A 19,988-nucleotide genomic window follows, 5' to 3' on the forward strand; every position below is an offset into this window, starting at 1 on the left:
CTTTAGAAGCAGGTCTGAGATCAGCTCTCAGTTCGTGTCTCTCTATCAGAATGATCCGTGAAGGCGCGCGCCTGTTCTGACGTCAGCGTCCAAAAGCACCGACAACAGGCAGCCACGCCTCTATGTGTCACATGTCATTTCAAAACAGGAAGTAAACCAGAGTGAAAATCCGGGGTGTTTTTGCACATTCAACATTTTTATTTTTTAGACTTTAAATAAAAGAGTTTTCTACAATGAGAGGAAAACAAGGCTGCACGGTTAACTGTTATGCTGTCAGCCAGCTTTAAAATTATTTTTGTGATTGAAGGGGCCGGGATGAGTATCCGAGCGCTATGGGTTTTCACCCACGAAAAGGGTGAATCTGTAAAAGTGCAGTTTTCTAGGTAAGAAGAAATCATAATTTACATCATGCAACATGTGCAAATATGGTACTGGTTTTCTGACAGTGGCTAAATCAAAAGTCTGTTAGCCAAAAGGTTCAAGTTTGGGCATATCTGGCCTTTTGTTTCTTCTTCTTCTTCTTCTTCTTCTTTGTTTACAAATGAATGATAATTGCATTATGCGAGAACAAAGCAACACTTTTAAATCTTTCACTGATAATGTAATCCTGTGAAGAAGCTTTTCTTACTTTTTATGCATATATTTGACTTTTTTTTTTTTTTTTGCTGATGTGTTCTTTCAAACATGTATTTCAAACATGGTGCTATACCTGGAAATTATGAAGATGCATGAGTGTTAGGGGTGGTGTGTCACGTGTATGTTCTCATTTTCGTGTTACTGCATTAACTGCTCTGTAATACTCGCAGTACTTGGTCTAAATGCAAGACTAAATTGATTTAAGCCAACATGAGCTAGATATCATTCACATGTGCATAAATAGCCTTTTTAAAATGTGCTCTATGGTATTAAAGCTGGGGTGGAAATTAGGCTCATATTGTTTATTTCACCTATGTGGCCATGCTAGTGCTATGGTCTTGGGATGTGAAATAAAATATGACATGGCCGATCTATTCTACCAGACTGTTTGTCTCTATTGAATGCTTTTGTCTTTTCATTTCACATTGTACCCTGTGGTCTTTTATTCAGGCGGTACCCCACAGTGGAGTTTCGTGCAAAATCCTTTGCTGGAGCTCAATATGTGTCTGTTCCTGAGGACAGTGATATAGCCCAGCTCCTACTGACCGAATTGGGCCTAGCAGACCCTGACAAGCCCTTTATTGCTGCAAGGGATGACTGTTGTCACCAGCAGCGGTCACCTGCACTGGAGCTTCGTGTTAATAGCTCAGGTGTAAAAACCCTATGGCCGGTCCTAACCATCGTCCAGGGTGGACTAATCCTTGCCTGTCTCCTGCTGATGGAAGTCCCATCTGATCCTCGACCTCCCCTTCCCAGCCTGGCTTCCGTCTCTCAGGGCTTAGCCCTGTTATCTAGCCTACAGGGCTTCCTTAGTGGCACAGCAAGTAAACCATCAGAGCCAGATGTGCTTGTCTCTCGCTTGGAAACCCTTCCTTCGGTACTAATGCAGGTTTGTCCATTTGGGACCCCCCTGGACAGTCTTCCTCAGTCTGGGGTGCTGCCTGCAGCTATGGCTTCAGGTCCTGGTGGTGCTCAGAAACAGCCTGCTTGGAAAACCGGGGTTCATCGAGGAAAAGCAGTGGTAAGCGTGGCCCTCTCAGAAAAGGTGAGGTCCATGCAGTATGGAAACCAAAGCAAACAGGATCTGTGGGATGTGCATGGAACAGTTACATGCAAAGTGAGTAAAGTGTTCTGTTTCTGTGAATATGTAAATAAATCATAGTGCTGTGTCACTTAACCAAGATTGTGCCTTCTTGTGTCTGTTATGCTGGTAGTGTGAAGTGGAGGGTGTTTTGCCCAATGTCACAGTCACCCTCACATTGCCACCCAATGGCTCACCTCTGCAGGACATCCTTGTGCACCCCTGCGTGACATCGCTGGATTCCAGTATTCTTACAGCTAGTAGTGTGGAGGAGAATGACAGCTCTGCTTTTTCAGGACCATACAAATTTCCTTTCTCCCCGCCTTTGGAGCCTTTCCGACTTTGTAGTTATACCTCCCAGGTAGATGTGGTACATTTAATAGTTACAAGTGTTAATGATTTCTGTAATATGCAGATTGAATGGCCATCAGTAATATGGGACACTAATTATATATTTTACTTTTATAACCAGGTACCTGTGCCACCTATTCTTGGTTCTTACTTTCTCAAGTCAGAGGACAACCTCCTTAGGATCAACGTGGTCCTCAAACTCCATGAGAGTGTCCGAAACAGCTTTGAATACTGTGAAGCACATCTGCCATTTTTCAACAGGTTCATACATGCACATTTCTTATTCAGCATTTGTTTATTTATTTATTATATCTCCAGGCTGATATGGGAGCACTGGGAATGCAGCAGGATCAAACCATGCAATGAAATGCTTTTTTTTATTAATTACTTCATTACATATAATCAAATGAATAAATAAGGATAAAAATTTACATGTTGCATACTATAATAGAATATAGTAATAGAAGAATTCACAATAATAGAATAGAAAAGGAACAAAAGGAGCAGTGTTGTGCTCCTTCATTACCTCATAAATGAGAGTGAATCATGTCTTAATGGTGTCTTTACAGAAACCTAATGAGCCATGTGGATATAAAAGTGACTTCAGGGCAGTTAGAGGTTTCCAAAGAGAAGAATCTGCTCATCTGGTTTCTGGGTAACAAAATTACATGTATTGTATAGAAAAGACTAATAAAAGTATCATTTTATAATTGTTTTATTACATTTATAATTTTTATATAACAGGTCAGAAATTTCCAAAGTCCCGAGAGGTATCTTTGGAAGGAACAATTAATTTCTCAGGGCATCTTGCTGGACCATCAGACCCCATGTGTATAGATCTCATTGCATACATAAAAGTAAGTGTGATTCTGCTTACCAATCAGCTCTTGTTTTAGATAAAGTAGATTATTGAACATCTCTTTATCATTAGTATTTATACTGTATTTTAGCTTTACTTCCGCGTAGCTGATTTTACATTATCTGGATGCTGTGTGGACCAGCACTCTGTGCAAGTGTATTCTTCAACAAAGCCACGTATCATCACAAGTGAGTGTTTTAATGATTTTTCAAAACAATACAGCAATAGAATTGTGTGTCAAATGAGTCAAGAGCATAACACAGTTTTTTATAATGAACATGAGGGTCATGTAGATTTTATAATAACTCTTGTTTTTTCCCAAAGCACGAGAACTGGTGTCTTCTGAATACTACATCTGGAACGCTACTGGAGATGCCCCTGTGTCTGGACCTGTGATACTGTAGGAGAATGATTATACAGCACAGAGACCTTAATATCTGATACACCACCATATTAGATCTTTCTATATTTTAACATAATGAGACAATGAGACAATATGAGTGATTTTGTTGTCAGTAGACAGTGACTGAAGTGTTAATGCTGCTTATAAAATGATCTTTAAGGGTAAGAGGTGTGCAGTAGTCTGAAGTGTCAATGTGCCCAGGAAGAGTAAACCTTTTGCAAGTATTTGTTCCAATTAATTCCAAATCCACATGAATTTGACACATTAGGTGCATTCTTTGTTTAAAAACAAGTTCATTGGTCATTTTGTTCACAGGCACAAAATGTTGCTGTAAATAAAAAATAAATATGGCACTGATTAATGTAAAAGATGACCTTTATACACATTTCTTAAGAGTTGAGCTTTTTTATATTTCAATTTAATTATTCAACAAACTCAAGCTTTGTCATTCTTCCACATACATATTTATACAAAAGAACTAAATGTCGTTACTACAGAACAATGTGCATAGACAATGAACAGTAAGAGTAAACATTAGAAATAATTAAAAAACAAACATTAAACATAGCGGAGTTAAGGTGAGATAAGTATGAGGTAGATGTAATTAATGAGGTTGAAATGTAAGTAATGTAAAGAGTTAAGTGTGAGTACACAGTCAGAGGTGACCATGGGAAAGTGTGTGCAATATCCACTGCATTAAATCATGTCCATAGTGCACAGTTAAGGAGGAGGAAGCAAGGTAATGGGTGGCACAAGGGTGTTTAGCTGGCAGCTTTTGTAAAGGAGCTGTTACAGAACTTTGTAGTGCAGATCCTGATGCTTCTGAACCTCCCACCCATGGCAGGGTCTTTATCAGACTGGGAGTGGTGAGAGGGAACCTTCATAATTGTAGAGGCTCAGTGTACGTAGCATGTATTTAAGATGTCCTAGATAGAGGAAAGGGGGAACCCATATGATCTTCTCAACCATCCCCATTATGTGTTGTAGGGTCTTGCGTTCTAAGGTTTTGCAGTTTCCGAACCACACAGTGATGCAACTGGCCAGAACGTGCTTCACAGTTCCTTTGTTGACGGTGGCAAGGATGGGAGACTGGCTCTCTTCCGCTGAAGATGTTGTTAGGCCTTCTTTACAATGGAGTTAGTGTTGGTAGTCCAGGTTAGGTCATCAGAGATGTGTACACCAAGAAACTTTGTACTACTGACTCTCTGAGTCACTACTGAGCCACTGATGAGCAGGGGAGGGCGGTCACCCGACCTTTCCTGAAGTCTACAACAACTTCAGAAAAGGGTCGGGTAAACATCTGCGTACACTCTGAATAGCTCCTTCAGTCTGCTTTGTTCCAATTAGCTTTTGGCCAGAGTCTGTAAGGAGACCCCTTAAGTCTCTTTGGCTTCAGCATGAGATTTTCTGACAGACAGAAACACTTCAACACAGGAGTTAATTACTCCACAGTGGTCCACTCCAGCTTGTCTCTGCCTCCTATTCCTCTACATGAAAAAGACCTTTATAGAGCCTTCATATAATAATCAAGCAGTTTCTAACATGCAAGCTTGTAAACCTTCTACTTCAAGTCATGGATGATGACCAGAAATGTAATGTTGCCATTTACTTTACTGTTACAGCTACATTGAAGCTGATGGCCATTGTACAGAGTTCTCAGTCTGGTCAGTTTGGATTTATAATTAATTGTAAGAGACTTCACTTGAATTTTATTTAATAGCACGTTACTTAGACTCTGATCCCTAATGAGCAAACCGGAGATGATGGGAACAAGGACTATTCCCAAAGAGACATGAGGAAGAAGGACCTTGAGACAAATCCATTGAGATCCAAATAAGATTATACAGCAAGGTACAGACTTCATCTTAAATGGCTGCCACTTATTAAAAGCCTTTATATTGTTATACATGCTATTGATGTATTGATTAATACTCCATTTTATTTTTGCACTTAATTTTGTTCCCTCTCCTAACAATTTTAACATTATTCAATATACAGCATACCCTTGCTAAAGGGTGCATTTCCTCCCTTTTATTCAGATGTTAAACAATTATTTTGACTAACAAAAATGTGTTAAGCTTATGTGCTTTGTTTTTGTTTTAATCACCAGATAAATACAATAGAAATTCAGATTGAGTGATAGCTCTGGTCATTTTAATTTTAATTTAGATTGAGAATTTGAAAAAATGAAAAAGGACTGTTCTTTTTATTTTCTTTAATATTTCAGAACCAAACTACGAAAAAACAAGTAATTTTTCTAATTTCTCGTGAAAATTAGGGAAAACAAAACTAAAAAAGGCTTAACTTGTTTATGTCTAATTGCAGAACTACAGAAGCAATACTTTTACAGCAGGTTCAGGACAGTCATGCCAGGCCAGGGGTTTCATATCAGAAGTGAGCATAGTTTATACAGTCTATAGAAGTTGTTGCGCTTCCTAATCCACGTAATTTTCTTTTATTAGGTGTAAGCTATTTTACATATACTTTTATCATTTTTAAATAAGGTCACTTTTCAATTCATATACTGTGTGTGTGTGTGTGTGTGTGTGTGTGTGTGTGTATATATATATATATATATATATATATATATATATATATATATATATATATATATATATATAACAGACCAAAAGTTTGGACACACCTTCTCATTCAAAGAGTTTTCTTTATTTTCATGACTATGAAAATTGTAGAGTCACACTGCAGGCATCAAAACTATGAATTAACAAATGTGGAATTATATATGGAATTATATACATAACAAAAAAGTGTGAAACAACTGAAAAATAAAGAAAACTCTTTGAATGAGAAGGTGTGTCCAAACTTTTGGTCTGTAATATATATATTTATATATAAACAAAATAACTGGCAACAAAAGTGAGTACACCCTTGTTATCTAGCACTGCTTTAATCCTCCTGGGCATGGAAGTGCCAGAGCTGCACAGGTTGTTGCTGGGATCCTCTTCCAGTCCCCCACCTTCAGCTTCCTCAGCAAGGCAGTTGTCATCTTGGCGGTGTGGTTGGGGTTGTTATTATTTTGGAAAACTGCTTTTTTCAAAGAAAAAAAAAAAAAAAGGTTCTTAAGGGAGAGCATCATGTTCTGCTTCAGAATGTCACAGTACATGTTGGAATCCATGTTTCCCTCATGTTTTCTGCAGCTCCCCAGTACCAGCAGAACTCATGCAGCCCCAGACTCAGATGATGCTACCACCACCATGCTTGACTGTAGGCAAGACACAATTTTCTTGGTTCTCTTTACCAGGGCGTCACCACACATGTTGGACACCACCTGAGCCAAACAAGTTTATCATAGTCTCATCAGAGCTCAGGACATGGTTCCAGTATTTCATGTTCTTGGACAGGTTGTCTTTAACAAACTGTTTGTGGGCTTTTTTTGTGAGCCAGCTTCAAAAGAAGCTTCCTTCTGGGACGATGGCCACTCAAACTGTTGCAGTGTGCGGCATATGATCTGAGCACTGACAAGCGGACCTTTCACTTCTGCAACCTCTAAAGCAGTGCTGGCAGCATTCATGCGTCTGTTTTTTGAAGCCAGCTTCTGCACTTGAAGCACAGCACGAGGACTCGACTTCTTTGATGGATCCTTGTAAGGCCTGCTCCAAATAGAACCAGTCTTGTAAAAACCTCTGTATGACACTGGCCACTGTACAGTAACTCAGTTTCAGGGTGTTCCGATCTTCTTATAGCCTTCGCCTTCTTTGTGGAGAGCAACAATTTTAATTCTCTTATCCTTAGAGAGTTCTTTGCCATGAGGTGCCATGTTGAATATATCCAGTGGTCAGTATAAGAGAATTGTACTCAAAGCACCAAATTTTAACTCCTCTGATATAAGATAAAAACAAATTTGTATGTTTTAGACATGTGGCTTTGCATGGTTACACGACGTACATCTGTGTATTCACTTTTGTTGCCAGCTATTTTGACAATAATGGTTGTACTGTATGTTGAATTATTTTGGGACAGTAAATCTGTACTGCTATACAAGCTGCGCATTGACTATTTTAAAATATACATGAGTATGTGGCAAATTAAATTTGATTTGAGATATATATATATATATATATATATATATATATATATATATATATATATATATATATATATATATATATATATATATTCACTAATGTAATGTGTATATCTGTATATATGTATTTTCAGCAAACATCTGATGTTTATATATATATATATATATATATATATATATATATATAAAATAATCAAATAATATTTAATTTGCCACATACACATGTATATGTATTTGTGTGTGTGTGTGTATATATATATATATATATATATATATATATATATATATATATATATATATTACATTGCTCATGCCCTACCGTCACAGGCAAAATAAAAGCTTCAGTCGGAGTGTGATTCTACACCTTGCTTTGAATGAATTATTAAATTAATAACACACATTGCAACAAATGATTAATTACGTCGTACCGGAAGTTCCACCCATAGTTCGTGCAAAGCCTCATGGGGCGTAAGAAATATGTGCCTACGCTCCGCCCACTTCTGATCTGAAACTACTGTTACGTATTGCTACTGTAGTTCTGCAATTAGACGTAAACGCTGCATGTGACGCAATACTTCATTTCCCAGGATCCTGTATGTGTCGCAAATTGCCAACCCTGCTTTGCGATAGCCGATAGGCCAGCTAGTGTGAAGTGACTTGAGTAATGGCTAGAGGGGACACGAGATAGCAAACGAGCTTACAATTATTCGCCAGTTTTTATTATTTTACCGATCCTGGAAGTCCGGCTTGTATTAGTCTTACTCGGCGTTTAGCTCGAGGGCTCGGTTTGAGCTCACTTCTATTGTTTACACTCATACTGCATGCAGTGGAATGGCTGAAGTGCCGCCTGGGCCTAACACACTGCCTGCGTCCTCGGCTGAAATTAGATCGCTGCCCGTGGATGGCTGCTCGTTCCTGGGGAACAATGAGACATTGGACTGCGGCCGAGGAGACATAATAGCCCCGGGGACGGAGGCGCAACAAGCCACTGAGCCCAAAGGGATAGTTAAATTGAGCCAGAATAGCGTCCATCACCTTAACTCGCCTGCTCAGCTGCATTCTTCACCGGCCCAGCTCAACGGCATCGCCAGCCATCCAGAGCACGACGAACACCTCGGCTATAAAATCGCCCAAAACCACGTCCAGCACCGAGCTCACAGATCGGCCGACTGTCAGCACACTGCCTCTGAGTATGTGGACAGCACTGGCGAGCGGGCAACCAGGAAATCAGCGTTTAACGCCAGCGACAGCTCGCTACCCAGTAACGGAGTAGACTCCCTCGATCCCGCGGTCAGGACCGAGCCCGGCTCTTCAGATCAGCTGGAAGGAGATTGTACGTGTCTGAAAGCCGAGCTCGACAGGACTGTTTGTCGCTCCGAGTGTAAGGATCATGTGCAGAAATCAGCGGGGGACAGAGAGCGAGGCCTGGGGGCGCAGGGAGATGGAGCTGAGGAGGCACCATTAGAGGATCAGATAGCGAAGCTGTCAGTGAGCACACCGGCAGCGGATCACAGCCCCATCACTTATGTGAGATACGAGTCCGAGCTGCAAATGCCGGATATCATAAGGCTCATAACTAAAGACTTGTCCGAGCCCTACTCCATATACACCTATAGGTACTTCATTCACAACTGGCCCCAGCTCTGCTTTCTGGTATGTATGTAGTAATACTGCCTACTAGGGGTGGGCGAGATGAAAAAAAACACACCACGATAGTTATTACTTTACACATTGATAGATAGAGTAATATTTATGCTTGGTTGCGTTAGTAATATTTTGAAAATAAATCGACTGATGTACTTTTCTGGAGATGTTTAAAGTAGTGAGATTTAAAAACAAAACAAAAACTATTGCATGTGTGTGTCCACAACTTCTGCTTACTGACAGCATGTTTGTTAAATGCAAGCCTAATGGATGTTCCTAATTTTGTTTGTACAGTCTTGATCTGAGGTGCCCAAACGTTTTCCTATGAAGGGCCAATAATCAAACATGATTGAGAGCGGTGGGCCAAAAGTAATTTTGCATTATACCTAACTGTATTATGTTCAAATGAAAGTTGCCATGGTTACCCTCGTTTGAGTTCATAATATTTAAAAATAAATGAATCAAAAACATGGCTCTGTAATCTGCGTAACTGATGCAGTTCCATTTTTAAGGGTTCTAGTTTAATTAAACGTTTATAAATAGTAAAATATTAATATAGAACAATCCCATTTATAGTACAACAAAGTTCAATGCTTAATACAGCCATTGGCTTGTAATATCATTGACCTTTAATGCGATACATGAAACTGGTCCTTTATTTATTTATTTAAAACATTTTTTAAAGGTTTCTCAAAATTGTGCTATTTCAGTTATATTTTCTATATTTCATTTTAATTGCCATTTTTTTGCAGGTTAAAAATAAAACTTAATATGTAACATGGATATGAAATTTCTGCTCTTGATACACTGACATTAATTTCTGTTTTTTTTCCTCATCTGAAACCCTTTGCGATTAATGAACACTATATTTATATAACTTTTATTTATATATATATATATATATATATATATATATATATATATATATATATATATATATATATATATATAGCTAATTGTACCATACCATATGCAGGCAGCAGTTGACCCTGGCACCTTGGATTTCAAGCTTGGTGAATGATTTGTGTTGAATTTTATATATATATATATATATATATATATATATATATATATATATATATATATATATATATATATATATATATACACAATGCTCAAACATATTTTAATTTTAGTTAGATTATTTAATCACTTCTGTTTGATTAGATTTAAAATTATTAGAAGTACTTTTTATTCAATCGACGGTTGGCACCTTTACTAGCCATTTCTAGGATGATTTTAATGCTGATCTGTATTACAGGCAGTGGTGGAGAAAAACTGTGTTGGTGCCATTGTATGTAAGTTGGACATGCACAAAAAGATGTTCAGACGGGGATACATTGCCATGCTCGCTGTGGACTCCAAATTTCGCAGAAAAGGCATCGGTATGTATGCTTCGTGCAAGTTTAGTCTTGCCATTTAAAAGCCTTCTAACGTCTTTTAGAGGTTAGGAGTTATTTGTGTGGCTTTACCTGCCCTGTTTGCTTTTTCTACCTAACTGTTACAGTTGCTTGGATTGCGTGGATCATTAGATATGTTGGTTGGTTGTGCCGGGTTTTATTTTACTTGTGCATTATGGTAAAGACTAAAAAAGTGGCACAGTGGTGCTCGAGATCAGTCACAAAGTTCATTGGTCATTAATGTGTATCATTCTGTTGTAATTTCAGGTACAAACCTTGTTAAAAAGGCCATTTATGCTATGGTGGCAGGGGACTGTGATGAGGTAAGACACAGCCTAGCTCTTAACTGATAGTTCTACACAGCTTCTATTTTGGCTGTACATACTACTGCACAAATCCATGTAGATTATTCCGACAGCTGTTTTAGAATTATTCTATTACCATTATCAGTTCTGATCAGTTCCTTATTTGAACCTTTTGCATATTTCCCTTGCTGTGTTTTGCAGGTGGTGCTGGAGACCGAAATCACCAACAAATCAGCCCTGAAACTTTACGAGAACCTGGGCTTTGTCAGGGACAAGCGGCTGTTCAGATACTATTTAAATGGAGTGGATGCTCTCCGGCTCAAGCTGTGGTTACGCTGAGCTCTCCTGTGACGTCCGGACGCTCCGTCAAGTCCTCTGTCCTCCTGTCCCTGTGTCCAAGTGAGTACGGAGAGTTGGCCTCCAGGAAGCCAAACCAGAGAGGCAGCCGCATGACAAACAAGCAAAATGTAATAAAGCGTTTTACGTACCTTTCTCTGTGCGAGAGAAGTTATTGCAAAAAAAAAAAAAAAAAAAAACCGAAACAAAAAAACAAACAAAAAAATGGGGGTGCTAATATTTAAAGCAGTCACCGACTCTGAAGAGGGACAGTTTCTGGATTACACTGTTGTCCAAAAGCCGGATTGCAGGTCATTGTGTGAATGCAGGACATTAGCATCACCTCAAGGAGTCGTGTTGAACTGGATCAGGCTAAAAGAATACAAACAAGGCATCACCCTCTATACTTTTATTTTTTATGAGTAATTGTAACTGAGGGATGGAAAATAAACTTCTACAGTCAAAATGATTTAAACATACAGAAACAAACGGAAAAAAAAATAGAAGCTACACTAACAAATAATTTTTTTTCCTTCCTTCCTTTTTTTTTTTTTTTTTCTTTCTTCAAAAGAGGGTTCATAGGGATGTTCTGATTGTGTTAAAGGTCGAAGGATTGGTTTGTGTGTGTGTGTGTGTGTGTGTGTGTGTTTGTGTGTGTGTGTGGGGGGGTATTCTTTTATGTGTGTATTTTAGTCCCTATATTTGAACAGACCAAGCTCTTTTCACTGTAGGAATACAGCTGCTTAAGCCAGATATGCACTTCTTGCTAAAGGAAGACATCACATTGCACTCAGAGATAGACCATACATACAAAGCCATTGAATTGCTCACACCAGTCAGCTTCAGTAAGTTTTTACCAGAAATCACTGTCTGCACCTAATTTGTGCCAGAATAATCCTTCTCTCCTATTAAAACTACTTTCTTTAGCGCGTGGGGGACATAACTTCAGGCTGGTACTTTTCTTGTTTTTCAGAGAATAACTAGTAATGGTTTGTCAGATATTCTTGAGAAGAGAAATCATCAAGCTGTGCACATTATCTGATCTCTAATGTGCTGTGTTATTTTATGCATTTGATTATTTTATTTTCCCTTTTCAATTTTTAATTTATAGCTCGTTTGTTGAAACCCTTCCAGTCATTTTGTGGCATATGCACCATTCAGCACCATTAGCATTTAAGAAAAAAATGGCCACCCATCTTTATAAACATGCAGGATCTTTTAACATTAATGAAGATGAATCACTGATAGCAATTCCCTTAATATAATAAAAGACTTCCAACTTGTTTGTGAATACTCCAGTGAGTACCCATCCTAAACAGCTATCTGTCCAAAGTGTTTAAAAACGTATGGAAATGCATAACTTACAGACTGCCAAAGGTGCAACTTATCAGTGATAGTCAGTAGTTAATTGGTAAATGAATGCCTTGTACGCTAATATGCCATATGTTTTAGGAGGAAGAAACTACAAAAAATAAAAAATTGGATCATCTCCTCATTGCCTGAAGTTACTTGAGCTCCGGCACTGCTTTAGTTTCACAGCAGGGGGCAGCATAAAAGTATAAGCAGCTCATCACTCTGTATTAGCAACCACTTGTGCTGAGGAGGATCTGCAACAATTTGCATTGTGAAGTTGTTTCACAAAGTGTACACAGTATACAGTGTGAACTATTATATGGTGTTGGAATGAAAGACTGATTGAGAGTGTAGATGACTATAGACCCCACACTGCAATGTAGAAGTTTTCATTTTTAATTTTTTTTCCCCGTGTGTTCCTCTGTTATAAATACTGATTTCTCTTGCGATTCTGGCTGATGTGCTTTGCTGTTTTTGTTGTTTTGTTTTTTAAAACATGCAGATTTTTGGTGGGGAAAATGTGATTCTTTTATTTGTACAGAGGTGCAACAGTATTGATCAGATGGATTTTTTTTTTCTTCGCCGAGAAACAGAGTTTTGTGAACCCAAATTGAATAAGAAATGTAATGCTGAATTATACTGACCCTTAATTCATTGGATACAACAGTTATAGAGTGAGATGCTGTATACCCCTTAGAAACCAGCTCTGGTGTCCAGTTGTCCTTTTGGTCTCTTCTCCTTGACAAAAGCTCTTTTAAAGGACCCTATTCTTATTAAAAATCATAATCCACTTGTTTATGTAAAGGGTTGGGCTCCTTCAGGACTTGAATAGCTGTTGAGAGATGGAAATGTGAGCTGTTATTGTGCAAATGCCCCCTCTTATCATTCACCACTGTTGACAGATATGCCTGTTAAATAACTCCAACTCTTTGGGCCTAATTTGTTCTAGGTACAAAAAAAATACAATCTGAACAGACACTAATATCTGTTTGGAAGCTGGGCAGTTCTACATACGTTAGTTCATGGTTTCTTCCTAGGTTTATCAATGCTTTATGAAATGAGCATCCACAATTCTAAAATAGTTTAGAATAGTTGCACTTTCAGATGCATTGTTACTGATTCATTTCATTTATTAACGTTTAAGATCTTTATTATAGGTTCATTTACAAAAGGACAACAGCTGGCAGGTCCTAGCTGCATATGACACCATTCTTAAAAGCAGACATGATCCTGATGTGTGATGTTTTGGTCAAGGAATTATCAGGGCATCTGCTCTTCACTATAAACATTTCAGTTGTGTTTGTGATCTGGTTTTAAGTTGCTTCTGATTTACAAAAAAAAAAAAGAAAAAAACAAAACAAAAAGGAGACCTGCACCTCACGGAGTCATGGAGTTGGGACGTACAGTATGGTCCACATGTTTCGTCATCCCATTCATCTTCCTCTGCCTCTTACAACATTTCTTGCAAATTTTCTTTGATTTCAAGTGGACAACAGACTTTGTTTAAAAAGTATAAATAAATTATTTGATTTTTTTATTGCAAACGTGTCGTGATTTATTGCTACCTGCTTTGCTTGATTATTACTGTGTACTTTTGTATCGTTGTTTTCTCATATCCGATGTGAATATTAGCTGACTGAGAAGAAAATTAACATTATGTTGCTTTGCATCTGACATTTTGTATTACAGAGAAATTTGGTTTAAGATCATATTCACCACTACTTCAGTCAACCCTGTCTTCAGTCGACTCCCACACTGGATTTATTTGTGGTTTCTAATTAGCAACTCATTTGAATCGGTGTTAAATTCATATTTCTACTGGATAAAGACCACAGTACAACCAAAATGAATGTGTATTTTATCATGATAATTATGTCAGCTGGGAACCATTCAGCAGCAGCTAGCATTGTTTTCAGGAGGGCTGGGAACAGGAGAGCCACCATGAAGCTGCGCTTTGCCCGCACAGCATATCAACGGTTTATATTTGGATTAAAGCCTTACTTAAGAGGGAACATTTGATTTTTAAGTGGTTCCTGGTATTTGGTCATTGCATCTAGTTATTTTATTTGGAACTGTAATAATTTTCAATCATTTGCCATAAAATTAAAAGAGTTAAATATCAAACATGGGTCACATTTTCACAACACAAATGGACTTTAGCACGTCACTTGGAAATGTGTTTGCATTAGCAAATAATGCATTTACACAACAGTGTTCAGTGGTCAAGGCTGCAGACAAAACACGTCAATAATGTACAATTTAAAATATTTGCTTTCATTAGACAGCTTTCATAGTCAGATTATATTAGCATTAGACAGCCTATCCGCTGAACCCATGTGCATCAAATCATCATGTCAAAACCAATGAGGTTAGTCATGGCTTTTCAGTTGCATCTCCAAACTCACATCAGTATCTTAATTTATGTTTGGTTTTCTCCAACTTCCATTTTTGGTAAACAGCGTTTACCTGGCCTGTAGTATTTCTTCCCTTTTCCCTTTCTTCCTTTTCACAATGTTCCCTGGGTGCATCAAGCCACTGATGGTGTCCCCACTGGCCCTCCAGTATATCCCAAGAGTTTAAATGGTTTCGCTCATGCTTTCGAAAGTCCTCAAGCCAAGGTAAAATCTGCTGTCCTAATCTTTTTGGCGATTTTGTTACACTGTTATTCAAATACCCAAAGAAACCATCCGAATTACCCTTTAGTCCAACTTCTAAATTCTGTCGTCCTGGCAGTTCTTCTATTTCAGTGTCTGGATCAGTCAAGTGAGGACTTGGCTGCAGAAGCTCCCTGAGGTCTAGATTCTGTCCTGTTGTCTGATCCCAGAAGATGTCTCTCTGAGTAGGCCTGGACACCAGATTAGTTCTTTCTGTCTGCCCATTACAGGCTCCTGCAACTGGAGAAATCAGAATGTGTCAACCTGTCTTCTCTTGCATGAGCTGTGACTTAAACTGGATCAGTGAAATATATTGAAACATTATTTTAAATTAAATCTATTTCAATCACTCACTGTTTAAAGTAAAAATTCTCCGCTCCCTAAGGTGCTTCTGACGGGATTGACGCTTCTTGGTTGCTTGACCAATTAGGAGTGTCTGTGCTTGCAGGAACTTTCCATGGTTTGTCTGTGCAATACATAAACCCACTTAAGGGAATCTCTTTCAATGCTGGAAAAGTTTACATATAATACACTCTAGTGTAAACAAAAGCAAAATCTTATGTTGGGCCCTGTTGATGACCAGTTAAAAGAGTTATCTTTCAGTGTTCATACTTCAGGATTTTCCTGAGAGGAATGAGGACTTGTACCAGCAGAGTGGATTCCATGGAGGAAGCACTGTGGCTTCAGCCCAGGCTACTTTCCACTCCAGCAGCATGGTAATCAGACCCACAGGGAAAAACAGGGCAAGGCTCAGTGCTCACCAGCTGTCTGCTTTGTGCTTCTTCTATAAACTACTTCCTGTGGATTTCTAAACATCTCTTAAAGATCACACCTGTGTTCTCATTTCACTTTATTTCACAGCCTCTATCACCGTTGCTGCCTCAAGCTCGGGTAATGGTTTCATCCTGAGTCTGAGATACTGATTTGATACAGTTTTGCATGTTTTCCCATTTCCTCCTATCTTTTAAAACACGCTGGTAGGTGGGTTATCTACTATATAGATAGACCTTAGGTGTCAATCAATCCAAGGTGTTATATACTGTATGAATGAATAAATCCACTTACTATTTCTATGTAAGTATATGAATTTAGTAGGTTCTGGACATGGAGAACATGCTAATTTTGCCTTTACCAATAATTAACAGTTACTACATACATAAATACATACATTCATTACAAGTGCTCTGTACCTGTAGGCTACTGCCTGCACCACAGCGCCTCCCTGACATGGAGTGGAATTTTGGAGTGTGACAGCCCTATTTCTCCATTCCTTTGCATAGTAAAAACATATTTATATACCATATACCATATCACTTATGGTAAAAACTGAGAAATATAACAGAAATCAAATTACTGAGCGTGTGCGTACCATAGTAACATTTTCATCAGAAGCCTTAGATGTTGCTGCCAGCTCCATTTGACATGCAACAGCTTGCCATGCCTGTGAGCAGGCATGGAAAAATTCAAGGTCAGTACCATTCCAACCTACTGAATAGCAACATTAGCTTTATTTTGTTTGTACAGCAAGATTTTAGACCTTTGGTTTTTGTGGTGGATGAGATTTGATGATGCTGTGTATTGGTTCAGCGTGTACATTCTGTGAGTCTGAAAAAACAAATTACTTCACACTCCAAAAAAAAAAAGGTGCATTAAAAAAGCAAACAGTGGCAAAATTTATAATGCAATTATCAATGTGATTGGCAGTATGAAGAAAACCGTACTGTATCCTGTAAGTTAGGGAACTCTTGAAAGAAAACAGAAACGGTAAACAGTTGCTGATTTGGGGTATTAGAAAGAAGTGGCCACTGTTTACAAGATGTTAACAAAGAAATGATCTGACCTGATGGTAAATGAACAAGCTGAGGTACATGCTGTTTGAGTGGTGGCAGTTGTCTGATCTGCTGGTGTCCCCGAATTCCCTGCTGGTGTTGTGGTAAATATTGCCCAGCAGTGATCAACCTTGGTGAGGCTGTTTGATGTAAAGGCTGTTCCTGTTTTGGTGTTACTTTGCAAATCTTTGTTCTGGAGTTGCTCGTCCCCATTTCACAGCCACTGCCAGTAGAGTTACGCTAAAACAAAAACTGTATCATGATTGGAGTGAAATAATCCACACAGACACAGGGCCAGAATGAAAGTAAGCATTTCACAATGCAATCCAAATACCCCGTATCCTCTGACTTCCAGGGTCTTCTTTTAGCACCTTCCACAATAATAATTCACAGAACTCGTCCACTCCTGTCTGAATCTGAGCTTCGATCTGTAGTATTTCTCCTCTACTCTTTAAGTTTTGTGAAACTATTGCAAAGTTGTGTAAAGACTGTCAGGTACATGCACCACTTCCTGCTTTATATTTCTGTTTTTATTTTAGTTTTTTTATAACGTGGCAATGTTACCATAGTGACATTCCTCATGAGTTACTCTTTAACAGTGTGGACATGCTTGAATACTGACGAGGGGATATCTCTCCTGCTGACTGGTCAGGCATGGCACAGCTGAGAGTGCTATGCTTGATGATTGACAGAATCCACTACAATTCTTCTTTATGAGTTGTGTTTTAGATTTTCTATGACTAACTGATTCGAGTTCATATGAAAATTGCTACATACCATTGTCTACATATTATCCTGCCATTTTCTAATTTAAAATGGGCTTTGTGATCTTTTGGGTGTTTTACATATGGGTGTTTTTATATGTATGTACCATAGTAAGTCTTGTTAAAGTGGAGCTAAAAGGAAACAAGATGCAGTGCTTTTGGTTTTCACCAATGGACTCCAGAGGGTCTCTTACACCCTTTTCAAACAAATGATTTTCTTCATTTTACTCCTGTAAATGCTTTACAATAGCACAACCACTTTTATTAAAAGTAAAAACTGATGCTTTACATGATGTGGTCCATAAGCTGTGGATGAAAAATAAAGAGAGCTGTCAGGTCACTGCAAGACTTGAACTCTAATTCTTACCACAGCCATCAAACATAGCTGCCCAACTCGAGGAAACACATGCACTTTCCCACTCTGACTTGCCCTCTAACTGATTAAGCACAGGCAGCTTACGAATACATGCACAAACACATTATTTAAAAAGATCTTCATTAAGAGAAACAGCATGAAGTAATACACTCACTGTGACTTTTGTCACTGAACGTTGCCAAAGATGTGATATTTTGATAAATTCTTTGTTGCTGAACTGTTTCTGTTCCTGGTTTTAATCTCCTTTGCAGTAATTTAGTCGGTTTGTAAATTGACAGAACTCTGTCTGTATTTGACCATATTTTGGAGTACCTTTTTGTTTTTTTTCTGCTTTAGTGTTTATTAAATATATGTCATAACCAGCATTTGCATCTGTTTAGCATTCTGTACACGATAAGATCAAAACAGGATTGACATGAAATACTGTATGTGTCTGGGGGGGAATAAAGCAAGCAGTTTTTTATATTCAAAAATATGAAGGTCATATGAATGAACTGCCTTTAAACCATTAGAACCAACCCAAAGTTCATGCCATATTTATATTGAAAAAAATCTTTATCTATGTGGACTTTTGAATTCTAATGTAAATGTGAAAACAAGCTGATGCTATGCAAGTTCATCAAACTCCAAATTCATTATACAAAAAAAAAAAATGTGAAAGAACTTTGAAACCAAATGGTCCACCATACTAGGCCTGGGCTTATTTATTATATTTGGATCCATCATCAAGTCATCTATCAAAGACCCCTTGGAGCTGTGAAACAGACCAACTGATTTGTTCTGTTCATTTTTAATCATGTAATACTAAAGTCAGAATATGTGCTTTTTTTACATTATGGTGAGAAGAAAACTTGTAATTTTTCTTTAACTGACAGATGTGAGATGTATTATTTCCCAAAATGTTAATGTTGAAATCCAAAGTGAAAAAACCTGTTACTAGGATGTGGTTGAAAAAAAACCTTCCTTATTTAATTTTTTTTTTTTTTTTTTTTTTTATCAGTCTGAAAAAACCTCTCTAGTTGCCCTCTGTGTATTAAAAAAGGACCTCATTCTTTACAGTAGATGGGTTCATGCTGTGCTCTCTTAAATTTCCAGGCTGAATGTAATGAGATTGTAATGTGAAATGAAATAGTTTTATGATTAGCAGTAAATAGTTTTCTCTCTTATTCCACCCGACACCATCCTCTGCTTTGTTTTAACTTAATATATATATATATATATTGATCAGGCATAATATTGACATTATAACATTATGACCCATGAGTAAATATCACTGATTATCTCTTCATCGTGGCACCTGTTAGTGGGTGAGATACATTAGGCAGCAAATGAAAATTTTTTTACTCAGAGTTGATATGTTAGAAGCTGGAAAAATGGGCAAACGTAAGGATTTGCGTGAGTTTGACAAGAGCCAAATTGTGATGGCCAGACGACTGGGTCAGAGCATCTCCAAAACTGCAGCTCTTGTGGGGTGTTCCTGGACTGCAGTTGTCAGTATCTGTCAAAAGTGGTCCAAAGAAGCAGAACCGGCGACAGGGTCATGGGTGGCCGAGGCTCATTCATGCACATGCCATCCAACAGATGAGCTCCTGTAGCTCAAATTGCGGAAGACGTTAATGCTGGTAATGGTCAATGGGTCAGGACTGTTTTGGCAGCAATGTGGGGACCAACACAATATTAAGCAGGTGGTCATAATGTTATGCTTGATCAGTGCATATATATATATATATATATATATATATATATATATATATATATTGGCATTTCTTTCTGTATTATTTCAAAATTTCCTTTTGCAATTTAAGTTAAGGACTTGAGAAGGGTTTGAAACAATTCCTATGTAACTGTTAGTGGTAAGCAACACAAAATAATATGACTGCTAAAAAATAACATATTCAGCTCTCTAGTTCACAGCATTGTGTGCCTCACTTATTTCTAAATGATTATACCTG

At 38.0% G+C, this 19,988-nt stretch overlaps 2 protein-coding genes and 1 long non-coding RNA gene across 7 annotated transcripts; 2 read left to right on the forward strand and 1 right to left on the reverse strand.

Annotated features, from left to right (window-relative positions):
• Window positions 1-142: 142 nt before the first annotated feature.
• On the forward strand, window positions 143-3,698 carry ap5m1 (adaptor related protein complex 5 subunit mu 1). Its single transcript, XM_046856542.1, has 8 exons — window positions 143-383; window positions 1,087-1,753; window positions 1,851-2,078; window positions 2,190-2,329; window positions 2,638-2,723; window positions 2,813-2,925; window positions 3,019-3,115; window positions 3,252-3,698. Exons 1-8 carry the CDS (start codon window positions 268-270, stop codon window positions 3,329-3,331), a joined length of 1,527 nt encoding a protein of 508 aa, XP_046712498.1. The 5' UTR covers window positions 143-267; the 3' UTR covers window positions 3,332-3,698.
• A 4,179-nt stretch (window positions 3,699-7,877) lies between these two features.
• Window positions 7,878-11,212, forward strand: naa30 (N-alpha-acetyltransferase 30, NatC catalytic subunit). Its single transcript, XM_046856547.1, has 4 exons — window positions 7,878-9,028; window positions 10,281-10,404; window positions 10,687-10,742; window positions 10,926-11,212. The coding sequence occupies exons 1-4, from the start codon at window positions 8,207-8,209 to the stop codon at window positions 11,061-11,063; spliced, it is 1,140 nt and encodes a 379-aa protein (XP_046712503.1). The 5' UTR covers window positions 7,878-8,206; the 3' UTR covers window positions 11,064-11,212.
• A 137-nt stretch (window positions 11,213-11,349) lies between these two features.
• Window positions 11,350-17,440, reverse strand: LOC124390544. 5 transcript variants are annotated; one of them, XR_006926760.1, is made up of 7 exons: window positions 16,908-17,439; window positions 16,605-16,672; window positions 16,437-16,508; window positions 16,258-16,337; window positions 15,715-15,865; window positions 15,422-15,533; window positions 11,350-15,307 (listed from the first exon to the last, which is right to left on the reverse strand). It is a non-coding gene; the product is annotated as an uncharacterized LOC124390544 (long non-coding RNA). The 5 variants fall into 5 exon arrangements; XR_006926757.1 differs by lacking the exon at window positions 15,715-15,865 and having other exon boundaries at window positions 16,908-17,136; window positions 17,231-17,432; XR_006926758.1 differs by lacking the exon at window positions 15,715-15,865 and having other exon boundaries at window positions 16,908-17,148; window positions 17,231-17,432.
• Window positions 17,441-19,988: the final 2,548 nt, after the last annotated feature.

The sequence above is a fragment of the Silurus meridionalis genome, chromosome 8 (assembly GCF_014805685.1).
Source record: "Silurus meridionalis isolate SWU-2019-XX chromosome 8, ASM1480568v1, whole genome shotgun sequence".
Taxonomy (NCBI): Eukaryota; Metazoa; Chordata; class Actinopteri; order Siluriformes; family Siluridae; genus Silurus; species Silurus meridionalis.

Coding starts and splice junctions, on each gene's coding strand:
- ap5m1 (XM_046856542.1), top strand. CDS start 268: ATGCTGTCAGCCAGCTTTAAAATTATTTTTGTGATTGAAGGGGCCGGG. Junction 2,330..2,637: donor CATCTGCCATTTTTCAACAG/GTTCATACATGC, acceptor GTGTCTTTACAG/AAACCTAATGAGCCATGTGG. Junction 3,116..3,251: donor AAAGCCACGTATCATCACAA/GTGAGTGTTTTA, acceptor TTTTTCCCAAAG/CACGAGAACTGGTGTCTTCT.
- naa30 (XM_046856547.1), top strand. CDS start 8,207: ATGGCTGAAGTGCCGCCTGGGCCTAACACACTGCCTGCGTCCTCGGCT. Junction 9,029..10,280: donor GGCCCCAGCTCTGCTTTCTG/GTATGTATGTAG, acceptor TCTGTATTACAG/GCAGTGGTGGAGAAAAACTG. Junction 10,743..10,925: donor TGGCAGGGGACTGTGATGAG/GTAAGACACAGC, acceptor TGTGTTTTGCAG/GTGGTGCTGGAGACCGAAAT.